The 24,189-nt window shown below is 42.2% G+C and overlaps 1 protein-coding gene across 2 annotated transcripts in view; it reads left to right on the forward strand.

The window, feature by feature from the left end:
* SETBP1 (SET binding protein 1) overlaps positions 1-24,189 on the forward strand; it is a 325,358-nt gene that overhangs the window by 266,369 nt on the left and 34,800 nt on the right. The window contains exon 4 of one of the 2 annotated variants that reach the window (XM_073343442.1): positions 5,045-6,017. The exons of the other annotated variant lie outside the window; for it this stretch is intronic. Coding sequence (XP_073199543.1) covers positions 5,045-5,097 — 53 coding nt within the window. The 3' untranslated portion in view covers positions 5,098-6,017. Of the gene's footprint in view, positions 1-5,044; positions 6,018-24,189 lie in introns of those variants that run through there. 2 annotated transcript variants of the gene reach the window in all.

The raw sequence follows: 24,189 nt of genomic DNA on the forward strand, positions 1-24,189 counted from the left end.
TCTTAAGACTCTCTCTCTTTTTTTTTTAAGCCAGTAAATGAACATACAGTGTTTTTGCTCTGCTACTGATAGGGCATGACCTCAGTCAGTAAGTGGAACCAAAGACAACTGCTGTGCATAAGACTCAGATATTTCTAAAGTGCTCAGTTGCTACTGTGATGAGTGCTAGTATCAGGTCCTAGATATTCTTGCTCCCACTGAAATTAATAATAGAACTCCCACTGGCTTCAATCTGAGCAGGGTTAAGCGCCAGATCAGTCAATCAAAATCTTTGTTTAACTTGGTAAAATCCATTGAGAAAAAGTTGGTTTCAATGGTGACCTGGCCATGATGATAGTCAAATTGCAATTGCAAATGTATGAGAGATCAGACGCTGGTTTATATCGCTAGAACACTTCGCAAATGCATCACCGTGGCTCATTCTGACATACAGTTGCACCAATAGGAGGGTTCAGATTGCTCCTGGATGCAAAGTCTTTCACCTCTCTACCATTTTAAAAGTTGTGTAAGATTAGTAGAAAGACACTATCTAATCAGCCAGTTGCTGCCTTTTGTGAAATGAGTTGATACTATCTGTGTGCCAATCCTAGCTGACATTTGGACCTAAATATTACAAACTGTTCATGATGGTTGGGCCCCTGTGCCCCTGGAGCCCTTCACTGGGGCTCTCTGCAAGTTCAGGGGTCTGTCCTGAGAGAAGAGCTTTCAGGATTAGTACCTAAGACTCGGACTATACTAAAAAGGTAAGTTGACATAACTACATCGGTCAGGCATGTGAGAAAACAATGGAAGAATGTCAACGGAAGAATGCTTCCGTCACTGTAACAACCATCATTTGGAGAGGTGTTCCAATCCCTTTTGTCATTGTAGGCTGCATCTGTGTTACTGGGTTGTGCTGATATAGCTGTGCGGGTATAGTCTCCATGGTGTAGACATACCCTAAGATTGATGGCTCTTTGGGACAGGTCTGTGTTTTCCTGTGTATTGGGAAAGCTAGCACAATGGAGACCCAGTCCTGATTGGGGCCTCTGGATACCAAAGAATATACAGTATAATTATAATAATTAATTAATTTATTAAAATAGCTAGAGAGGTTTGCAGCAAGGGAATAGCAGAAAGGGAGCAGGAGCATCTGAAGAGAGAAGCAAGAGATAGATAATATGGGAGGATTTGTGTGTTAGGAGGCAAATATGCCAGGGAAACAGGAGAAACCAGCCAAGTGGGAGGAGCTAAGAGCCAGCCAGTTCCCTTTTAATAAGAGGTTCCAGCACCTTGCAGCTCTATTGCCCCCACGAAAATTGGTTCATCGATTCCGGGGTCAAAAGGGACCATTGTGATCATGTAATTTGACCTCCTGTATAACCCAGGCTATAGAACTGCCCCGGAATAATTCCTAGAGCAGATCTTTTAGAAAAACATCCAGTCTTGATTTTAAAATGGTCAGTGATGGAGAATCCACCGTGACTCTTGGTAAGTTGTTCCAAGGTTCATTACCCCCACTGTTAAAAAAGTATGCCTTATTTTCACACATAAAGAAGAAATAAATGTTACCAACCATTGAAATGCAGCCGTGTTAGGAATGCAACAGCTGCTTAGCAGTGCTCAGTACCACGACATGACAGTTTAAGATAGGAAGTGGAGAACACCATATCTAGGGGGGAATTTATGTAGGTGGATATTAAATGGATTAAAATGTCGTGAGAACAGAGGACCATGAAGCCTATTAATCTACCTATTTCTTTAGCACAGTTTTCTTTACGGCAAGGAAGCCTCGATTCAGCAAGGTATTTAAGCATGTGCCTAATTTTAAGCATGTAAATACTGCAATTGAACTCAAAGCACCAGATTCTCATTTACATTCAGGCTCCTATACACTCTCTAGCAGCATAATGGGGCCTTATGTGGGATATGCCCTCTTAAAGGTCTCTTTACACTGCCCGAATGGTACGAAAGCAGCTTAGTGTAAATGGGAATCAAGCCCAATGGAACTATTCATGTGCTTACAGTGACTTGTGCTTAATTATGTTGCTGAACTGGGGCCTAAACCTCTGAAGTCTCCTAAATGAGTGCAGTCCATACAGATGAAGTGCAGGTTGTCCGTATTTGGATGGGCTGTTTTCTCCAGGAAAGTAGATTGTGTTTTTCATGCCCAGGCCTGCATCTGTGCTCAGGAAAACTCATTGCTGCGCTGAGTTATCTGAATTGATCTTGTAAATGAAAAGCCATTTGCTGGCAGCAAAAGCACAGACTCTCCGAGCCCTGAATCAAATTTGTATGAGGCAGCTCAGTATAGCATGGACAGTGTCTTGTGTTATTATTATTATTATTTATAAATCAAATATCTACTCTCTCACTGAAAAAAAAAGTTAAAAAATAAAAAAAAGCTGTGAATTCAATGACAGCTTTTAACACAGACTGGTAGCCATGAGTAATGATTATCTATGATTCTGGGAAGTATGCAGAATATGGCTTTTCATAGAATCATGGAAATTGGGGATGGAAAAGACCCAACAGGCCATCTTGGCCATTCCCTTCCCACTAAGGTTTATGAGTGCAGCAAAAAACATTATTGCAATAAAATGTCTTTTTTTTTTTTTTGGCCCAACTCAGAGTGCAATGTCCTCCAACACCCACTGATTTTATAACGCTTCAGAGAGACCCAAACTGAGATACATGGAGAAAAAAATAAGGGAGCAATCTTAAAATAATGTGTGGGCTTCTTCTCTCTGATGGGACATCTATACTTTAAGCTGGCAGCATAATTTCCAGCTCAAGTAGACATACCCACGCTAGCTCTGATTGAGCTCATGCACTAAAAATAGCAGGGCAGCCATGGTGGCATGAACGGCAGGAGGGGCTAGCCACCTGAGTATGTACTTAGCATTTCAGAAGGGCTCATGCTCAGAGCGGCTAGCTGCTCATGTTGCTGCATCTCCATTGGTATTTTTAGTATGTTAGCTTGTCCCCTCGAGCTGGATATGACATTGCCAGCTCAAAATTTAGATATACCCCATCATGCACCAAGTTTGCTTTTAAAACTTTATTTTACTTCTGGTATCAGTTTAGGAGACTAATGAATGAGGTAACTATTACACTTGCCACTGATATGGCCCTTTTACATATTCAAAGAGTTGTATGAACATAATTAATCCTCACAGAAGGCCTCTGAGATAGGTACGTAAACCTACCATAGTGATAAGCGCTATAAAAATGCCAGTGGATTGACTAGACAGACTATTGTTATTCTCATTTTATAGAATAGAAAAAGAGGAAGCATAGGCTAAGTGATCACCCAAGGCCACAGAGTGGGTCAGTGACAGTCAGAATAGAACTCAAGAATTCTATCTGAGGTATATATTGCTTCAAGTTTTGAAAGGAAATTTTATCATGCATCTCTAGTAATACAGCTGTGAAAAGAGCAGTCCAAAGGTTAGCTGATATCTAACCACTGCATTCTAGTGCAATCAGATATTAGTATGAGCCTGTCACTTCTGTGGTCACCATTAAAATCTTTACAGTTTTGCCTAATTAACATTACCATGGTACTGCTGGTATTCCCTGTAGTGAGTATAACATTAAGGACTTGCAAATGGCAAATGTAAAGGTTTTAATGGTGTCCACTTTAGATCCACTATCTATTCCTTGGCTGTGTTTTTGTTTTGTTTTGTTTTGTTTGTTTTTAATGTTGGAATTGTAACCTTTGACTTTCGGAGGCTAGATATTAAATTAAACCACAGTCATTTTATCCCATTTGCCTTAGTTGAATTTGGAAATGGAAACCATATCCTTAATGCTAATTAGGCGTCACATTACTTAGTCTTCCTGTCCTCATGTAAATAACAATTAACAATAATTTAGCAGTTGTACACTCTGGCATCTTCTAAGCCATACCATTGTATACCATTCCAAATTCCTTTGCATTAATTAGGATTATAAACCAATCAGCACTAATTAAGAAGAAAATAAGTATAATAATAAATGAAACAAAGCTAGTGATTTGTATCTGTTCAGTGGTTCTTTCTCCCTCTGCAGTTCATCAAATAGTCGTAATGTGTAGGAACTTCTTCTAATTGAAACTAATTATGAGGTTTCCCCTGTTACTTTGAGCTTCATGTTCAAATCCCATGAAGCTCATTAAATAAGTAACAAAGCTGGAATCTTTAGCACATATTGTAACTTGGATCACGTTAATTAGCACTATGTTCTAACGGCAGTAAGAGGCTGTTCAGCAGCGAACATGCTATCTAAAGGGACATTAGAAAGGCATCTTTACAGTTGTTAGAAGCTACAAAGAGACCTGAACCAGGTGTCAGTGGGCATTATTGGATACAGCTGAAATGCCACACATCTGCCCAAGGAATAGACATTAAATTGCATTATTTTTTTCAACCTGCCCCAATCTGACCCTTTCTTAATGTCTGTTTTTATTTGGAGAAAACAACTGGAGAAACCTGGGTAGCTTAAAATACAGTTGTTATATCTAAAGGTCATTTCTGTCCGTCATTATCAGGGGTTATGTCCATAGTATTTCAGAAGCTAGCATATTTTTCTACTGGTGCTATACCTGTTATTAGCACTGTTTCATTTTGAGAACTATTGGTAAATATTCTGTATGCTGGCAAATCCACAGATTCCAGCTCTGTTTAACAGATTGAAATTGCTACGATGGGGTTTAATAGACACTTACAAATGTGTGTGTGTGTGTGTGTGTGTGCTATGCCCACTAAATGACATGTAGGCACTTGATAAGTATTGAACAAGATTCAATACAGGTGAAAAAATCCACAGGGCTAGAGTTTTACAGCATATCATGCTACAATGTTGGCTCATCATAGGCAGCATTATTTACCATGGTTTTATGAGAGCTGGCTTTACACTAATCTTACTGCTGTTGCTGAGTTTATTGGGAAATCTCAGATGCCCTGAAACCAAACCGAATTGGAACTAATCATATCCTACTTTCTATTTACATTTTCTCCCTTCTCAGCTGAGATTCCCACAGTGCTTTAGAATCATTAATTAAAATGCTTTTGTGCCCCAACAGTGACTCTGCAAAGAAGGCATCTTGGACATTCCCTATTCATCGTCTCTCCATGAGTTCCGTATCAGATGTGTACTCGGTTTACAGGAGATGATTTTTTGAACTGCCATCACTGCAAACGCAATCTAGGACCTGAGGCCAGGACCCTCAAAGGTATTTAGACACCTAAGTCTCATTTAAATGAATGGGAGTTAGGTGCCTAAATGTCTGGTCCTGAGAGTCTAGCTAGACTCTAGAGTAACTTCCACTGAAGCCACATCAGAAAGCCACCATCACTTTCACTGCTAATTAACACCCTCAATGGCAGCCTGAAGAAAGAGAAGTCAAAGATTGAATAGGCATGGAGGCCAAAGTATCTTCTCGCTCCTAGAAATACCCAAACCCATAGAGCATTGGTAGGATGAAGGGGAGTTTGAACTGGGTAGGGCATGTTCTGCAGCGAACAGAGCATTTCAATCACTAGGACTGTTTTTGTATGTAGTTCCTGTGTAGTTGTAGCCATGTCGGTCCCAGGATATTAGAGAGACAAGGTGAGTGAGGTAATATGTTTTATTGGACCAAATTCTGTTGGCGAGAGAGACAAGCTTTTGAGCCACATAGACCCGAAGAAGACTGCATAGACCTGCGTGGCCTGAAAGCTTGTCTCTGTCACCAACGGAAGTTGATACAATAAAAGATATTACCTCACCCACCTTGTCAGAACTATTTTCGTCGATCTGGAAAAAAAATTATATATTCCAAACAGAAGTCATTTAATAATGTGCATATAATACAATGATCATAATACTAAACTCACTCAATAATATTTTGAATTCTTAGATCTGAGACAGACAGAGAACATTGTCTAGTGGTTAAAACATGACAGTGGGACTCAGGACACTGCATGACCTTAAGTCAATCCTTTCATTGCTGTGAGCCTCAGTTTCCTTATCTGTAAATTGGGGATAATAATATTTTCCTACTTTTTGAGGTTTAATACAATTTGTAAAGCACTTTCCATCCCAGCGTGGAAAGCACTAAAAAACAATTAAATTAGAAGAATTCCCACCCAGTCCTTTCGTAATATTGGCTCATATTGTTGGGAAAAGCCCTGCCACATCTCTAGAGTAACTTTGCTCTTTGTCTTGATCTGAGAAGGACCCTGCCAAGATTTGCAGAGAATCCTACCTTTTGAATATATGAACAAAAAAAGCCCTTTTAGTGGAAGGGCTTGGTTTCTGATTTCAATTATTTTTTAACTGTAAACATTTGTAAGGACAAGGAATTCCTTTGCACACATGCATTATGATTTGCAAAACAAATCCAAGGCCAATCCAGTGGAATTTTGTTTTTGTCTCAACATAGTCCTTTTATTCATCTGGGGGATATAATTTAATACTCCGGTATTAATGACAGAAAGAAATTAAACAGTTGTTTCATTCATTTTTCTCTATGTGTGTTTCTTTCTTTCTTTGCCCCCTTCTGTATCTTTATAAGTATGTTTTTAAGACTGTAAACGTTTCTAAAGGTGGTGCCAGATTTTAAGTACTGGTTGTTATTACAATGTGTGGATGGCTTTACCCTCTCTTTTTGCAGCCTCCAGCTTTTATCTGCCCTGCTTCCATCCTGCTACAACAAAGAGAGGAATCCAAGAAAAATTAAATAATTTAGGTAGAAGCAGCTTGATTCTTTTTATTATGAAGATTATTATTGTAGTTTGAAGCAAGTACCTATTAGCAGGTAAACCCAAAAAGATGGATAAAGAAAAGCTTAGAAAATTTACAACTTATGCCATAAGCAATCAGGCAGGCTGGCCATGCCTGTATCTGAGTCGTGTTCTGATCTCACACTAAACTGACTGCAATGAAGTTACTCCTTGTTTACTCCTGCCATTGAGATCAGAATCAGACCCTCCCTCTCTGATAAGTATATTTAGGGCCAAAAGATGTTCTTTAAGGCTGTAGTGGAATATTCTGACCACAGCCATGCTGTCTGTTGCATAGAAGGAGTGTGAGGCAAATAGCTGCATCAGGTGCTGGGGGAGAAGGAAGTGAATAAAGGAAACAGTATTGCACGCCCACCCTCCGCCCCCCTGACTGCACTAAATTGAAGAGCATTAGGAAAAAGTGCATTGTATGCACAACAGAAAATAAGCTTCTTCAAGGTAAAAGGAGGTGTGGTTGTGATGATGCCCTTTGTGTCACTGGCTTCTTCTGATGAATGCACATGATAAATGGCAGGTTTCAGAATAACAGCCGTGTTAGTTTGTATTTGCAAAAAGAAAAGGAGTACTTGTGGCACCTCAGCCCTGGTCTACACTAGGACTTTAGTTGAATTTAGCAGCATTAAATCGATGTAAACCTGCACCTGTCCACACGATGAAGCCCTTCCTTTCGACTTAAAGGGCTCTTAAAATCGATTTCCTTACTCCACCCCGACAAGTGGATTAGCGCTTAAATCGGCCTTGCCGGGTCGAATTTGGGGTACTGTGGACACAATTCGACGGTATTGGCCTCCGGGAGCTATTCGAGAGTGCTCCATTGTGACTGCTCTGGACAGCACTCTCAACTCAGATGCACGATTTGTTTGCCGTTGCTCTGACGCAGGGAGGGGCGACTGATGACACGGCTTACAGGGTTGGCTTACAGGGAGCTAAAATCAACAAAGGGGGTGGCTTTACATCAAGGAGTATTTCAGGCAAGACTTCACGGACGGTTCCAATAAGAAATGGTGCACCTAAGTTATTGTTCTTATTGGAACAAGGATGTTAGTCTGGCCTCTGATTGATACATGGCTAGATTTACCTCACTGTACCTTCTCTGTGAGTGATTGCAGTGTGACCTAGAGGAATGAGTCCCCTAGACGGGGCGGGGGGGTTGCAAATGAGTACAAAACAAATCTGGTCTATTTCTTGTTTTGATACACTCCATCTATCTTTTACATCTTTGGCTGGCAGCAGACGGTGCAGAAGGACTGCATGCCATCCACATCTCATAGCTGCTTGGCAGAAGAGGGTACAATAGGACTGCTAGCCATCCTCATCTCTTGCCTGCCCAGCAGAAGATGATGCAATAGGACTGCTAGCAATCCATATCACCTGCCTGCTCACCATAAGATGGTTCAATAGGACTGACTGCAGGACTAAACAGAATGACTTGATCAAGTCACTCCAAATTTAGTCCCTGCACCCATGTCTGCCCAGGCGCTCCTGATCGACCTCACAGAGGCGACCAGGAGCACCTCGGACATGACGATGACGGCTACCAGTCCTATTGCACCATCTGCTGCCACAAGACAATGGATTGCTGCTGCTGTGTAGCAATGCAGTACCGCATCTGCCAGCACCCAGGAGACATACGGTGACAGTGAGCTGAGTGGGCTCCATGCTTGCCGTGGTATGGCGTCTGCAGAGGTAACTCAGGAAAAAAGGCGCGAAATGATTGTCTGCCCTTGCTTTCACGGACGGAGGGAGGGAGGGAACGGGGGCCTGACGATATGTACCCAGAACCACCCACGACAATGTTTTAGCCCCATCAGGCATTGGGATCTCAACCCAGAATTCCAATGGGCAGTGGAGACTGCGGGAACTGTGGGATAGCTACCCACAGTGCAACGCTCCGGAAGTTGACTCTAGCCTCGGTACTGTGGAAGCACTCCGCCGAGTTAATGCACTCAATGCACTTAAGAGCATTTTCTGTGGGGACACACACACTTGAATATATAAAACCGATTTCTAAAAAAATGACTTCTATAAATTCGACCTAATTTCGTAATGTAGAGATACCCTTAGAGACTAACCAATTTATTTGAGCATAAGCTTTCGTGAGCCACAGCTCACTTCATAGGATGAAGTCAGCTGTAGCTCACGAAAGCTTATGCTCAAATAAATTGGTTAGTCTCTAAGGTGCCACAAGTACTCCTTTTCTTTTCATGATAAATGGACAATTACAGTGCAAAGCTAGGCCACCTCAGACAGCTGTAAACTTCACCACTTGCCATGCCTTTAACGCAGGCACAATCAAAAGCCAAGAGCATCACCAAGGACAGCCAATCTCTGGGACAAGGAAAGTGAGGGAAGCAAGGGGCAAAGTATGACAACAGGGTGCATAGAGCTAATCACCAGGTCATCTTGGTGACAAAGCATCTCAGTACAGGTCTGTGTAAGTTGGTAAGGCAGCACATTGACAGGAAAAGTGATCAGCCTTTGATGAAAAGAGACATGGTGTTTGGTGTATTCTGTTAAGGACACAAGGTGAAGTCCATTCCAGGACAGGTTTATCCTGGCTGATTGCAAACCTGGGGTGGAGTGCTGCCATCCCATATGGTTTTGGTGCTGTTAGCTTTTGACTGTCACCTGTGTTGCATGTGGTCTCAATAGATTTAAGGGTTGGGGGGGGGGCGTTACATGAACTTACTGCATCAGTATTTTTCTGGGATACTGACCTGTTGCAGGAGGGCCATTTGGATAGTCTGGAAATTTTACATGCGTTTGGTGCATGTGTGATGGACATACATTCAGCACTGGCAAACCCCAGGCATTCAGAAACCGTGTGTCAGGCCCCCACAATTCTTGAGATTGGCTTAAAAGTCATTAGATTTAAACAAATAAATAAATGTCGGGTTCTTTTTATTTGCCGTCTGGTTTTTGAGCATTTAGGATTGACCTCAAGCTTTTCTGTGCAACCGGGAGGGCTCGAATGTTACTTTTAATGGAAGCCAAGATTCTCATGTAATAACATGAATCCTGAAGCTAGAGCTTTAAGAAAAATATCAAATATTGTTAAATTCGCTATAAAGTCGTGTTTCTTGGATACATTACATGTACTGTGTGCTTCTAGTCCTTGGGCATACTGTTTCTCTTGGTATTATTGGCAGACATCTGAGCCGAGAGTCAGTCCCCTACTATAATGCCATATATTTCTTGTCTACATTGTTAATTGCCAGAGATGATTTCTCCTCCTATGCCTGGTTGTTGTTTTTTTGTTTGTTTGTTTGTTTACCTTCCTTATTGGATGCATCATCCTCTTTGCTTCTGATGCTGTTGCCATGATCCATCAGTGGTCTTCATGTGATGTCTTGCCCTCTTATAGCCATGGTTCAATCTTTTCAACATTGCCTGCCCCTAGCTATGTGCCGGAAACCCTACTCTCCCACTGAGGAAAGTGACTAGCTCCCAAGAAAATCAGCATGCATTGCTCACGTCCTGTGGTGAGAGACAGAACCACTGATTTCTTGAGCAGTTAGAAATGGCACATTTGGGATTAAACTGGGCTCCACTGTTTTCACGCAGTTTTTGGTAGATAAAATCACCCTACAGCAGAACAGGCTAACTGGTATAATCAGCTCCAGTCTATATTTCCACTGGGAATCTTATTGCAAAAGTGAAACTATTGCTCCTAGGGTAAAGCTTCTGGTGAGAAATAGTAGCTCTTGATGCATGGCAGAATATTCTATTGCCCAATGCTGTTTCAACTCCAGTCAATGTACAGTACTATGAGGACGGTGATGTGGCTAAGACACTAGAGTGGAGCTCAGGCAATCTTAATTCAAGTCCGAGCTCTAGCACAGACTTCCTGTGCAACCTTGGGCAAGTCACTTAGCGTGAAACCCAGGCTCCATTGAAGTCAGCAGGAGTTTTGCCTTCACTTGAGGCCAGGCTATCGCCCTTAATCTTTCTGTGCTATGGTTCTCCATATGGGATAACAACACTTCCTGTTCCTTCTGCCCTTTGTCTGTTTAGACCAGGGGTGGCCAATCTGTGGCTCCGGAGCCCCATGCGGCTCTTCGAAAGTTAACATGCGACTCCTTGTTTAGGCGCCGACTCCAGGGCTGGAGCTGCAGGCGCCAACTTTCCAATGTACCAGAGGTGCTCACTGCTCAGCCCCTGGCTCTGCCACAGGTTCTGCCCCCACCCCAACCCTTCCAACTCCCTCCCCTGAGCCTGCAGTGCCCTCGCTCCTCCCTCCTCCCCCCCCCCCCCCCGAGCCTCCTGCATGCTACAGAACAGCTGATCAGGAGGTGCGGGGAGACAGGGGGAGTTGCTGATCGGCGGGGTAGCTGGTGGGTGGGAGGCACTGGGAGCAGGGTTGGGGAGATGATGGGGGGCTGCTGACGTATTACTGTGGCTCGTTGGCAATGTATATTGGTAAATTCTGGCTCCTTCTCAGGCTCAGGTTGGCCACCCCTGGTTTAGATTGTAAGATCTTCAGGGCAGGGACTATCTCTTATTGTGTGTATGTTCAGTACTTAACACAATGGGACCTCAAACCTGATTGGAGAGTCTAGATGATAAAGTAATACAAATAATAACATCATGTCATGTCTGTCATACATATATATAATGTGTGCGTGTGTGAAATTAATATTATTTGTATTAATTTTCAGTTCTTGCCATCCTGCTAGAACAAGTACCCATGCTATGTATATGCTCTCTGCTGTGACATGTATGCCTGGCTGCCTTCAGTGGTTTTAATTCAGCTGTGTAGGCCTCTGGGGAAGAGGAAATTAGACACAATTTTGAGGATAGGATCAAAGTAAATTAATTGAGTGGTAAGAATTACCATAGACGAGGTATGTACAATGGGAGATACCTGTTCTAACCATATAGTAACTATTGACAAAAGTTTACATTCTAATCTAATCTAGCTAGATAATCACATACTTATACATGTACGAGTATATATTATCTAACTGATATGGCCCGTTACTACACTGTCTGAGCACAAGTCACAATCTTTAATGCTTTTACACACACAAAATCCCTGTCAGGTAAGGAGGCACTATTATTCCACATTTTACAGATGGGAAACTGAGGCACAGAGCATCTAAGGGTATGTCTACACTGCCCACTCACAGCAGCATGCAGAGTACATACCCTGCACACATCCCTAGCACAGGGGTAAAAAGCAGCATAGGCAGTGAGACACTACTGAGGTGAGTAGAGTAAAGACCCGGCAGAACTTATGGGTGTGTACCTTACACAGCTCTCTACACACCCAAGCGGTGCGTACCGCATCTACGCTGCTGTTTTTGGCAGTTTAGCGTCACCCTGGTTCCGGAGTCTTTCCCCACCTCAGTGAAAGACTCCAGCAGTGATGAAAGTGTCTGGCAGCTCCCTGCTGCAATGAAAGACTCCCCACCATGGGGAAATAACCTTTCCCTCCTGCCTCCTCCCTGCCAGAACCTTTCACTGTCACATGTATCTACACTCCACTGGATGCAGCCTGCCTTTCATTGTGGAGTATAGCTACACATACCCTAGATGCCACGGCCAATGTAGACAAGGCCTAAGGGTCTTGCTCAAGGTCACACGGGAAGTCTGTAGCAGAGCAGGGAAGTGAAGCCAGCTCTCAAGTTCTACACCAGCACCCTAACATGAGCCATCTTTTTGCAGACACAGACAGCCCTCCTTACATTTAGCCATTTTTAATGTGATTCTTTCTAACAAATGACTTGTAGTTTCCCAGAATTTGAATGAAGTGGGACAGAATAAAAGCTTAGCATTGTCTGTCTACCTACCTTTCTAACTGAGTTTTATAGGCTTCCCTTAAGTATCTTAGCTGAGTGCCTTTGTTTCTGAACTTTGAGTTTACTGTGTTGTGGGCACACGGTAGCGACACAGCTACATGATTATTTCACCAGATATCTTTCTTCTCACAAGATAAGAACACACACTTTTATCTGTTAAGGGCCATAATAGAGTTGTGTTAGTCTCCCAATAAAAATGAATCTCTTTTGCTACTATTCAGGGGGAAAACAGTGTACATCTGAAGCTAGGAGTTGGATTAATCAAACATGTATTTTGTGAAATACAAACATTCAGATTTATTTGTTGATCCAGTCCTCAATAGTATTATATTTAAAACAGGGTGCTTCCAATGATAGGATAAAAAATCTGACTTCAGGTCATCCACAGAGTTATGGACTTCTGGTTCAGTTATTTTCTCCTCACTTTTCCTCTGTAAGAAGAGACTGTCAAGATTATTTTAACTCCCATTGCTTCATAAATCTTTGAAATACAGAAATGCAATCTGGACTTTTACGTGTAGATTCAGAGTCCATCCATTTAATTTTACCTTTTGCTTTTTATGTCGTAATTAATTAGCCATGAAGAGCCAGACTGGGCATACTGAATCAAAAGTGTTACAAACCTTTTTAGATGTGCAGTAAGTGGAACCTCTCCATTCACTGAGCTATTCTACAGTAGTATATTGCATCTTTCTTGACGAAAGAAGATCCTTGATTTTTGTGCTGATGGTTAAATTATGTTTTCACTTTCAAATCCCATTAATGTCTTACACACACACACAAATGAATACTCAACTGATAGTGAAAGTATTTGGAAAGTTTCACATGCTACCTACAGACCAAAGGAGATCAGCTAGAAAAGAAATTTTATGGGTATTTTTGTTTGTTTGTTTCTTTCTTTATTTCTTAGACTCTATGTCAACTTCATTATTGCCATTTATATTTGGATTGGGCTTGAATACAGGTGCGAACGTCCCCTAAATTCAGATACAGTAGGGGCCTGGATTTTGGTCTGGCCCAGTACTAAGAGAGAAGGCACTCTGGTATTGTTTAGACCCACATTCAAACTCATGAAAAGTTTGGGGGTCTTCAGATTCATGGGGTTTGGACTGGCCACACCTCTAGGAGGAGGAAATAACTTGGTTCAACCACGGAGATCTGTGAGAGTCTGCTGCGCACATGGGGACTGAGTTCTCATAGAGAGTTGCTTAGCTTGGATTTAAGAAGCTATTCCCAAGTTCTGAGGTCATTCACTGTCAGTATGAAGATCAGTGCTGTTCAGGAACGTACAGGCTGTGAACTCTTGAATGCAGCAACTTGTCTGGTGGTCCAGTCTTTCAAACTACAGGAGCTCCGGAGGGAATTGGCCACCTGTAGTAGCCTGAGGCTTTCTTCTGGCAGTTGCATTCTCCTTTATCACTTTCTAGTCAGCAGAAATTGCAGCACTGTGAGAGAAAAGTTCAGCATTTTACAGTTTCCAGAGAATTGCTATTGCCTAATCACTGGTCACTGAAGATTCCCACGTGTTCCTGATGGGAAATGACTAACCTGATCCTTTCCTCAAAATGAACTTCAGGGGAAGGAGAGAACTTTAGCACAGGTCAAAACAATTTTCAGTTTAGGCTTTTTACTTCTTTTTTTAAATTTAAAAACATGACAAGCTGTCTGCCCGTCCATCCATCCTTTCTCACATTCACACACATCATATATCCTCTGTATGTTGTGCTATCTGGCTGTGCACTTTGATGTGCTTAAGTTGGTCCAGTGCAGTTGTAGCTGCACAATATACTGTGCCAAGTCAATCAATGGTATAACTCCATTGGCTTCAGCGGAGTTAAACCAATAGTTACATTTGGATATTTGATATCTTTGATACATTTGATATCTTTTATCATAACCCAGGGACCCAACTGCAGAACCGCACAACCCAGGGAGATGCCTGAGGAGGGACTGGGCTCTCCAACACAAAAGCCTCATGGGATGGTATAGGCTGCTATCCTCTCTGCATTGGTTCACCCTGCAGGGCAATGGCCCCACTTTCTCACCTTCATGTACCCTCGGGGTACATGACAAGAGGGCTCCTGAGTACAGGAATAATAATTTTCCTTGCCCTTGCACAGGGAGCACAAGTGGGTAAAAGGCTCGGTGGACTTTCTGCTGCACACCCATACATTGAACAGGGACAATACCCCCTTATATATGTTTCAACAATCTACAAATCAAGGTTGTTTTGTTTTTTTAATGTAAACCGCTCTGTTTTACATAAAAACAAAAAAAAATGTAGAAGGAATGACTGGAAAAGATTAATGATCCTGATTAAGTGCTTGATCCAAAGCCTGCTGAGATCTCCTTGGGAGTCTTTCCATTGGCTGCAAAGGGTTTTGGGTTAGAAAAGAAATGCAATCCCCACATAAAATGGCTACCTGTACTTCATATGATTTACACAGGCTGGGCCTGCTATTAACCAGGTGCCAACAACGCAGTGCAAGTGTGATGACCTACAATACTGCATGCACTGTGTCTTCGGCAAAGGTGTCTCGACCAGCTCACTCAGCAGTTCCAGTTGCCGCACTCCACTACTTAAACTATAGGCTACAGCCCTTAGTCCCAGTAAAGTATCTCCCTATGTAGTGCTCATGTTTCTCTGTCTCCCCCCGCCTATCTTTCTGCACATATGGATATAAATATTTACTGTACTGTATCTATACTGTAAATCCCAATGATTAATATTGGTCACCAAATCTTTAATGTAATCCCATTTGTTTCAAACAGAGGGAATTAACAGTTGTTGGGGACATCCACATCCACCAGACCACCAACAAGGATCAATGGTCCTAGCAGGGGAGGTCTAGGTTGGATGTTAGGAAACACTATTTCACGAGGAGGGTGGTGAAGCACTGGAATGGGTTAATTAGAGAAGTAGTGGAAGCTCCATCCTTAGAGGTTTTTAAAGCCCGGCTTGACAAAGCCCTGGCTGGGATGATTTAGTTGCTGTTGGTCCTGCTTTGAGCAGGGGGTTGGACTAGATGACCTCCTGAGGTCTCTTCCAACCCTAATCGTCTATGATTCTAACATAAACTAGCCTCTTACAAGCCAGCTACCATAGTGGACAGCTTCTCTGCAAGTGCTGGTCTATCAAGTCAGAGAATGTTAGTCAGAGAATGGAGAGAGCTACTCCTTTGTGGGAGGTGAGAAACTGGGATCAGTTCCTCAAAGGAAGCCTGGCCTGTGCTGAAGGCAGAAGGCTGAATGCCTGGGCACCCTGAGAAGGTACCGGTCAGTAACAGGTTTGGTTATCAGGGTGTGGGAATGACAGAACTGGCTCTGGAAACCAAATGAGGAAGACAGAGGACAGACTGGTGATGGACAAAGTAGGCACTGGTGAAGGAGGACAACATTACCACTATTGGCCCAGTGGGGAGAGGGGACATAACCTCCCTAAAGGAGTTCCTCTGCACAGGGCAATGTCAATGACCAAAATTCAGTTTGGGGAACAATATTTTTCCCATAGTATTTAAAGCTATTGTCCAATATTTGTATAGTACAGATCATATCCATGCATATGCATCCAGAAGGGAACCCATCATAACTTTGGGTATCAAGTGTCGCAGCTAGGGCTCACCGTGTGACATTGCATTTCATGCATTTCATTGCATTTCATGAAGTTGGTTGTCTGACATTTTTTTCAGTAATCTTTGGTCACGATGGGAAGCCATCCCCATGTGATATTGAAGAGGTCCTTTCTTCCTAGAGTTTGGTGTGCTGCTGGGAATAATGGAATGTTCATGTTCATTCTCATATAATAAAACCTGTACATGGGGCAAAGTCCATCACAAAAGCTACATGGTGAGATAACATGACGTGAGCCACATACTGACATTTAAGTTCAAATTCTCTCCAGACGTAGGGCTAGTCTACACGACACAGGCTTTCTGATACAGCTATACTGGTGCAGCTATGCTGGGAGAGTCTTCTCGTGCGGATGCAATATATACTGACAAAAGGAGTTTTCTGCTGTCATAGTAACCCCACCTCTGCACAACACAAACTATACTGACAGAAGCACTGTCCTGTCAGCATAGTTGCATCTGCACTGGGTTTTTTTACTGCCAGAGAGAGCTATGTCAGTTAGGAGATGTATTTTTTTTCCCCACAACTCTGACTGACATTGTTTGAGACACCTGAAAGGGGCTGATTTTCAGAAAGCAGGTGCTCAGCACTTCCTTGAAATCAGACTTCTGAAATTGGGCATTTAAAAATTGAGGCACCCCAGATAACAAGTTACTTTTGAAACTCCTAGTCATGGGAAGCAAGTTAACCCAAAGTCAGGAAAGGTTCATAACAGGGAAATCTATTAGACTTAGGAACACTCTTCCAAGGGGAGTAATGGAAGCCCAATGATTTGATTCATTTAAAATTGAATGTATTGAACAACCTTGCTGCTGATAGGGATGGACTAGCTGACCTAATATGTCTTTCCCATCTCTAATATCTATGATCTAAGCTTGGAATGTCAAGAACCACCAACACACATGCACGCGCTTTCAAAGAACACACCAGCAAAATGAGGAACATAATTTTTAGTGGGCAGGCGATTTGTAACCATAAGATCCCCGGACGTTCAGTTGTGGCTTTGTCTCTTTTTCTCTCCAGCTTCTGTGCTAAGACATTTCCCTCTCTAATGGTTGCCAGGGCTCAGTTCTCCCATTTCTGAACTGAGGCCTTCTTATCTGGGAGGAGAAAAGAAAGAAAACAGAAAACACAGCCAGAGAGAGTGGAAATGGCACTATACAAGAAGCACCGGGAGATCAATAACTGCCTTGGTACAGTGAGAGACTGTAATACAAGTTTCAGATAAATGAAAAAGATCATTTCAATAAGGAAAATAAACATTAAGTTGGATTTGTGGACATTAAAATTCAGACACAACCTATTTTTTCCTCCCCTCTTAACGTGTTTTATGGAGTCGGATTAAAGAACTTGCCTTTCAGCTCAGTGGCAATTGTTCAAGGTACTCAGGGTTTATGTGTAACCGAGGTTGTTGGGTTTTTTTTGTTTTTGTAGTTCCATTTATTTTGCAAACCAAGCAGGATCGTTGCAGAAGTACTGATTTTTATTTTTTTTTTGGACTATACATTCACCTAGAAGGTTTGATAATTATTGTGCTTTAATAATCAGATAAATATTTGTACAGCTTGTTTCAGTTTAACATGTGGAATGGCATGGGATCCTTCGGGTTTAAAACTGTTATATAAATTCAGAGGAAACCAATTAAGTGGAAAGCAGATTCCTCTATGAGAAGAGTTGGTAAAAGCCCCTCCCCCACCCTCTTTTTAAACAACAATATGCAAACAGGGCCTCTGTACACATCCTGCCGTTGCAGGGGTCACTGACAAATGTGGGGGATCTATATAATGTGACATATTCACTCCGACTGGAGAACACTTGTAAGAATACCAACTCCTCTTTAATCCTACAGTCAGATCAAGAGCCACGGCTTATCCTTCCCCACCTTCCACAACTTTGCAACTACTTTCAGTTTTTGCCAAGAACAGGCTCATTTTGCAGCAGCAGGTGCTGGCTGTGAGGTCCCCATGGCAACCCAGGTGAATGTGAGTTTAGCAGTTCTCCTGAGGGTCAGGCTAACTGACACATGTCACATGGCTTTTGGAGCCAGGGCTCACTGTCCTAGTTTCTCAGCTGCATGATAACAACCAGAGCCCAGTCAGGTACATTGCAGGAGAGTGTCTGTAGGGTGTGGGTTTGGGTTTTTTTCTCCATATCATAGGCAGTCAGGTCACTGCTTGTACAGATTCACAGAGCCCTACATATACGCCATCTGGTTAGCTGCAGGAATGTAAGAAAAGATTGTCTTCCATTGCCTTCTGCTCCAGAAATTCATTGAACCCGTCCTCCTGATGTACCTCCTTAACATAAACCAGTAGAGAGAAGCATGCTTTTCTTCTTATCTATATATTCTTAGGGATTTCCTCTATTGCTGACCCCAAGTGCTCAAAAACCTTAAGTCAGGCCCCCACAAATTATGACATTGACTATTTTAATAAATGATAAATGTTTTGTTCTTTTTATTTGCCTTCACATTTTTGAATCTCTACCACCATGAGGACCAGAAACTTACCTTTAAAAAAAAATGAAAGCTGGGATGTTCTCATAATCAATGAGTCCAGAAGTGGGAAATTTAGGAAAAACATCATATATCACAAAACTTGAGATAAAATTATGATAATTGGCATTGCTGGTTTCTATAGCCTCCATGTCCCTAGGACCTAAGCACGGCTATAGTGTCTAAGTGTCAATCAGAACAGGCTGTCCAGTCAAAGGGACTTCCCTTGAAACCTTCAACCACTTTTATAAGCAATGCAAGATTTCCCAAAAGAATCTGTCATAAGGGTTTCTGGGTATATGACTCACAATTCATTGGTTTTGACTCCATTGTTTCCAGTTCCAAATATAGGGTCCAATATTTCAAGGTGCTGGATGGTTTCTCCAAGACATAGCCCACACAAGCCCTCCAAGACACAACTCCTATTATCTGCCATGGGGATTGGATGGGTCCTTGTTCAAGGTGCTCAGAGCTTTGCAAGGTCAGGCCCTTAATCAGTAGTTACTAGTTCCTGGGATATGGGTTATTCTACTTCAGTGCTCGTCTATCAAAGTTTAAGCCCAGGTCTTATCAGATCTCTCACAAGCTAAGCAGGGTTGAGTCTTATTAGTATTTGGGAAAGATGCCACTGAGGTGAACAGGATGCCATGAGAATTTGTTCCATATCAGTGTTAAACCGTCACTTCAGTTTGACGTAAGGAAGTATTCCAACACTCAGAGTACTTTTTTTTTTTTTAAGATGAGTTGCTAAATGTCTTGCTCAGTTATAGTCATTAAAAATCCCATGGCACTTTTTGTGTATTAACCTTAGAGTATTGGCTAAACTAACCTTTGTGTGAGACATTATTGCAAATTTCCCCTGACTTCATTTGAACAGAGATTCTTCATGGCACCAATTACACATGCAGATACTACAACCAGAGACATTCAGTAGCAAAAGCACAAGCCCTTTGCACTTGAACTAGATGAGTTATGGCATCAGCTGGTATTAAGTACAGTAGCTATCCCTGTTTGTAAGAGACCAAATTACACTCCCAGAGCCAGTATGTTACATTTGCTTCCTCTTCCAAATGGTTGGTGTGGTGGTGTTATGCACCGTTAACAGCGGTTGCATTCTCCGCGCAGATGGCTGCATTTCATTGGTGCACTGAAGTGATTCCAGTAGTTGTAACTATTGCAGAGTTCATTGGAATCCTTTGGGATAAAATGTACTGTATAAATGCAAATTGTTGTTAATATTAGAGAGGTCTGAGATAGAACTTTAGAGCACTTCAGATTCCCCCTGCCCCCCCCTTCTCATTTTATAGGATTTTTCTTCAACAATATATAATAAAAACATAAAAAGCAATACAGGGTGCTTTTGTGGGATGCACATTTTTATGATATTGTAAAACAACTTTCCTAAAGAAGTGTAGAATCTCATAAATTTACATTGGGGACCTGCTACAATAGGCCATCCAGTCCATTGGTGCAGTATTTCCCCTAAATTCTGTTTCCCAGTGTTCCCTCCAGCCAGTGTGCTAAGAATGCTGTCATAAAAGCCCATTTGTATGACCATGAGTTCATTGCATAGACCCCCAAACTGGGAAAAACTAACATTCAACAATTCAGCTTTGCAGTTGCCCTTATTTTGATAACACTTCAAGCCAGCAGTAGAAATACCAAGGAGCCTCAGGGCAGGGAGAATTAGCAATGGCAGAATCATCCCAAAGACTGGATGCCTCTTGAAAACAAAAGTTGGTCTGAAACTGGAGGGTTTGGGAATCAATAGCTGATTGTTTGAAAGGGGAGGCCTTTAAGCGCCACTGCAGTTGAGGGTCAGTTGGCATTACAATTATACACCATGTTTCTCAGAGGTCTGTAACATGCCTGTTTTCATTCACAGACTGTATAATGTGCCACACAAGTTGCCCGGGAGATTTTGTTTTTCCCTAAAGGAAAATATATGTGATGGGGGAGGGAGAGGCAGCAGGGAGTTGGCACTAAATTTAGACTTTTTTTGCTTTTATTTTTAAACTGCTTCCGCTCAAATCCTGCTTAGCCTTAATAAATACAATTCTATAGCCAAATCTCTGATGACATGCATGGAGATTTAGCCACATGAGTCTCGCTACAGTCAATGGAAACACTTCAACTAAATCTACACACTTCATGCTGATGATGTATGTGTTTATTTTATTTGTTCACTTGGGGCCCAATCCAAAGCCCACTGAAGTCAATAGGAGACTTTCCATTGACTTCAGTAGACATTGGATCACGCCTTAGTTAAAAGTGCTTTACAGTCTTTATGAGACACATTCCAAAATCCATATGGATCAATATTTGGAAAAGATCTCCCGACCTACTATAAGTAAAATCTTCCCCATCGGCCCACGAGGGGATTCCATTGACAATTTTTGTTTGTTTGTTTCAGAGATGAGCTGCTAGGTAGATACTCTGGCTATTGCCTGAATGCATACAGAAGAATGAGCAACCCACAGTAGATTCCCAGGTAAATAGCAGGGGGGGGGAAGGTACAGGAAAGGGAATTGGTATGGGAAAGAGAATTACAACCAACAGCAAAACCCTCAAAATATCCCTTTGGACCACTGCTATTTTTTCCTTGTGGGTCCAATATCTCAGCACCCCATTTGTATTGCCTCTTTGGTCCCTTTTGTGATACAGAGTGGGTTTGTGGTCACTTTTTAAGTGACATTGGATGAGGAGCCTGGTTTTGTGTCTTCTTTGGACTTTGCTGTGTGAAGAAGGTGCAGTGATTCAATATGACAACGTGTATCATCTAGGTGATGAAAATCAGCTGGTAAGAGAACTTCTGAGGACTTTGTCCTTGCGGTTATAGTAGGGAAGTAAGGTGCTCTATCGGTGCCTTGCTCTAGCTGAGGATCTACTGTGCAATTTAGAATGCCAAACAGAGCAATTCTTTTATTATTATGGCACTTTGTATTTGCACTTTGGGCTCAGTTCCACTCCCACTAAAGTCAGTGGAGAGATTCCCCAGTAACTTTAATAAATGCTGGATCCTCTCTTTGTGGATCCAGTAACCAAAGAAGTTGAGGCTATTCTGGGAATATATAATATTTATCTAAAATGCCAATAAAGATATTTGTGGAGTAATGCATAAGGGCCAAATTCTGCCTACCTATACTGTGCATCCATGGAACCTCACTGAGATTTGACTGCAGTGACAGTATGAAATTGGTCAGTTATCCTGTCTGTGAAATGAGGAAATACTGCCCACCTCTTGGGGGTATGTGAAGCTAAATTTGTTTATGAGTCTAACGTGTTTTGCATTGTTCATATGGGTGATGCTAGACGTGCAGAATTTTATTCTTAAGCTCCAGGGATTCAGTACAAAAGGAGACCCAGATCTGAACCACCACTGGATTTTATTTCCTGGAACAAAACCCTGATCAATGAGGTTTTGCAAAACAAAAACAACCCCTCTTTTTTTTCACCTCACTGCACACTAATGGGGGCCCCCGGTGGTCCATCAGCAGTGGCTCTGAGACAAACCAGAAGCGACCCTCTCTCTGACCAAGCTATTAGGAGCTGTGCTGAGCTCATCTCAGCTGGAAGGCACTCTTGCATATCTTCCATTTTTAATGCAACACAGTGGCCTCAGTTAGCTTTCACCACTGCAGCTAAATACATAAACAGAAAGAGATTTGCAAAATAGTAACTCTTCCTCGGCCCTTTAAGGGAATGGGGAGGTTGCATATCAAGTCTCAGATGGATGGCTTGGTCCCAATATCTGTATTCTCTGTGTGTATATAAAGTCTGCTGCAGTTTCCACGGTATGCATCCGATGAAGTGAGCTGTAGCTCACGAAAGCTCATGCTCAAATAAATTGGTTAGTCTCTAAGGTGCCACAAGTACTCCTTTTCTTTTTGAATTTAATTCAGTGCTCTTCTTGCCTTCCAATCTATTGATACTGTTAATTTAAATAAAATCTAGCCCAGTCTTGAAGCCAGGCTGCGTTACTTTGCAGGTCACTTTAGTTCCTTGGTACTGGTGTCGCTTCACCATGTAAGCTCCTTGGAGCAGGGGCTATCCTTCTCTTCTGGGTTTGTACAGTGCCTAGTACAATCAGATTCTGGTCCCTAACGAGGGCTCAATGGCACTACGGCAATATAAATAATAATAATTAATAATAATGCTGAGTGACACCAGCAACTCCCTGAAAAGTGTAGCTAATTGGATTGTTACGGTTGTTTGTTTCTTTATTTGCATTGCAGTAGTTCTTAGAGGCCCCAGTCAGAGATCAAAGGGAGGTGCTGGACACTTCAGTAATTAAAAAAAAAAAGACAGTTCCTGCTCTCAAAGAGTGCAAACCTCAGCATAATTTAGTTAAACAAGCAACTTTCCCCCTCTATAATAATCCCTAGTACTTATCCCATCCCAGTGACTTAGATAACTGGATATGTCAATATTACAGATAAGGGAAACTGAGGCAGGGGGTGGTCAACATTTTCAAAGCTGGGTGTCCAAAGTTGGCCACCTAATTATTACGCTGATCTGGACAGGTTCTGTCAATCAGCAGATCCCATTGACTTCGCTGGAGGTTTTAGGCAGTCAACTTCTCTGAAAACAAGGCCCATGATTTAGGTGTCTCACATTTGGTACGCATATTTCATAATTTTGGCCTAATTGTCTTGTCCAAGGCCTTAGATGCATCAGTGAAAGAAGTGTGATTAGAACTCGGGGCAGTCCTTGAGTCCCACGCTTAGACTCTATGGGCATGGTCCAAAGCCCACTGGAATGACCAAAAAAGGTCCTATTCACTTAAATAGTCTTTGTATCAGACCCTTAGCTCACAGTTTACTCCCTCAGGACCTAATCCTATGAGTGCTGAAAGCTGAGTGCTTTCTAGATGGTGCCGGAGTCAAGAGGTGCTCAGGACCTGTCGCGAGGCACCCTGTGCCTTGCAAGATTGAGCTACGAGTCGCGCTTCACTTTCTTAATCAAAATTGCTTTTGGGAAAAATAAATCCTTCCCCAAAATATGCTGTCTTTGAAAAACCAATCTGCCTGTGCCAGAAAGGCTATAATTGAATCCCAGCTGAATGCAGTTGCTATTGGGGTGAGGTGCCAACGTCATGAACAGCATCTGGGAAACCACAGAGAACCACACAGTAAAGCCGCACAAACTAAGGAGTGATTTAAAAAAATGAATAGGGAACAGTAAATAGAACATTTCAGGCCAGAATAGCAGCAATGGAGAAAATGGCGGTTAAGTCTAGCTTTCCAAAAACCTCCGACTCAACAAGCACCCAGCAGATTCCCTGCAACAATGACCCTTCCACATCTTTGTTCTTCAACATACTCCACTTCTAAGTCTTAGCCCGAGATTGTTTACTTCTCCTCCCCATCTCTCCAAGGGATATGATTCACACGTTTTCAGATTTATTTGAGCAAAATGCAATAAATATGCTGCTTCAATTTTAACTCCTGGAATGTAGCCAGGTTTTTTAATGAATCTGGCCTGTGCTATTGAAGTGGAATCCAGGATCTCAAAAGCT

The sequence above is a fragment of the Lepidochelys kempii genome, chromosome 5 (genome assembly GCF_965140265.1).
Source record: "Lepidochelys kempii isolate rLepKem1 chromosome 5, rLepKem1.hap2, whole genome shotgun sequence".
Lineage (NCBI taxonomy): Eukaryota > Metazoa > Chordata > Testudines > Cheloniidae > Lepidochelys > Lepidochelys kempii.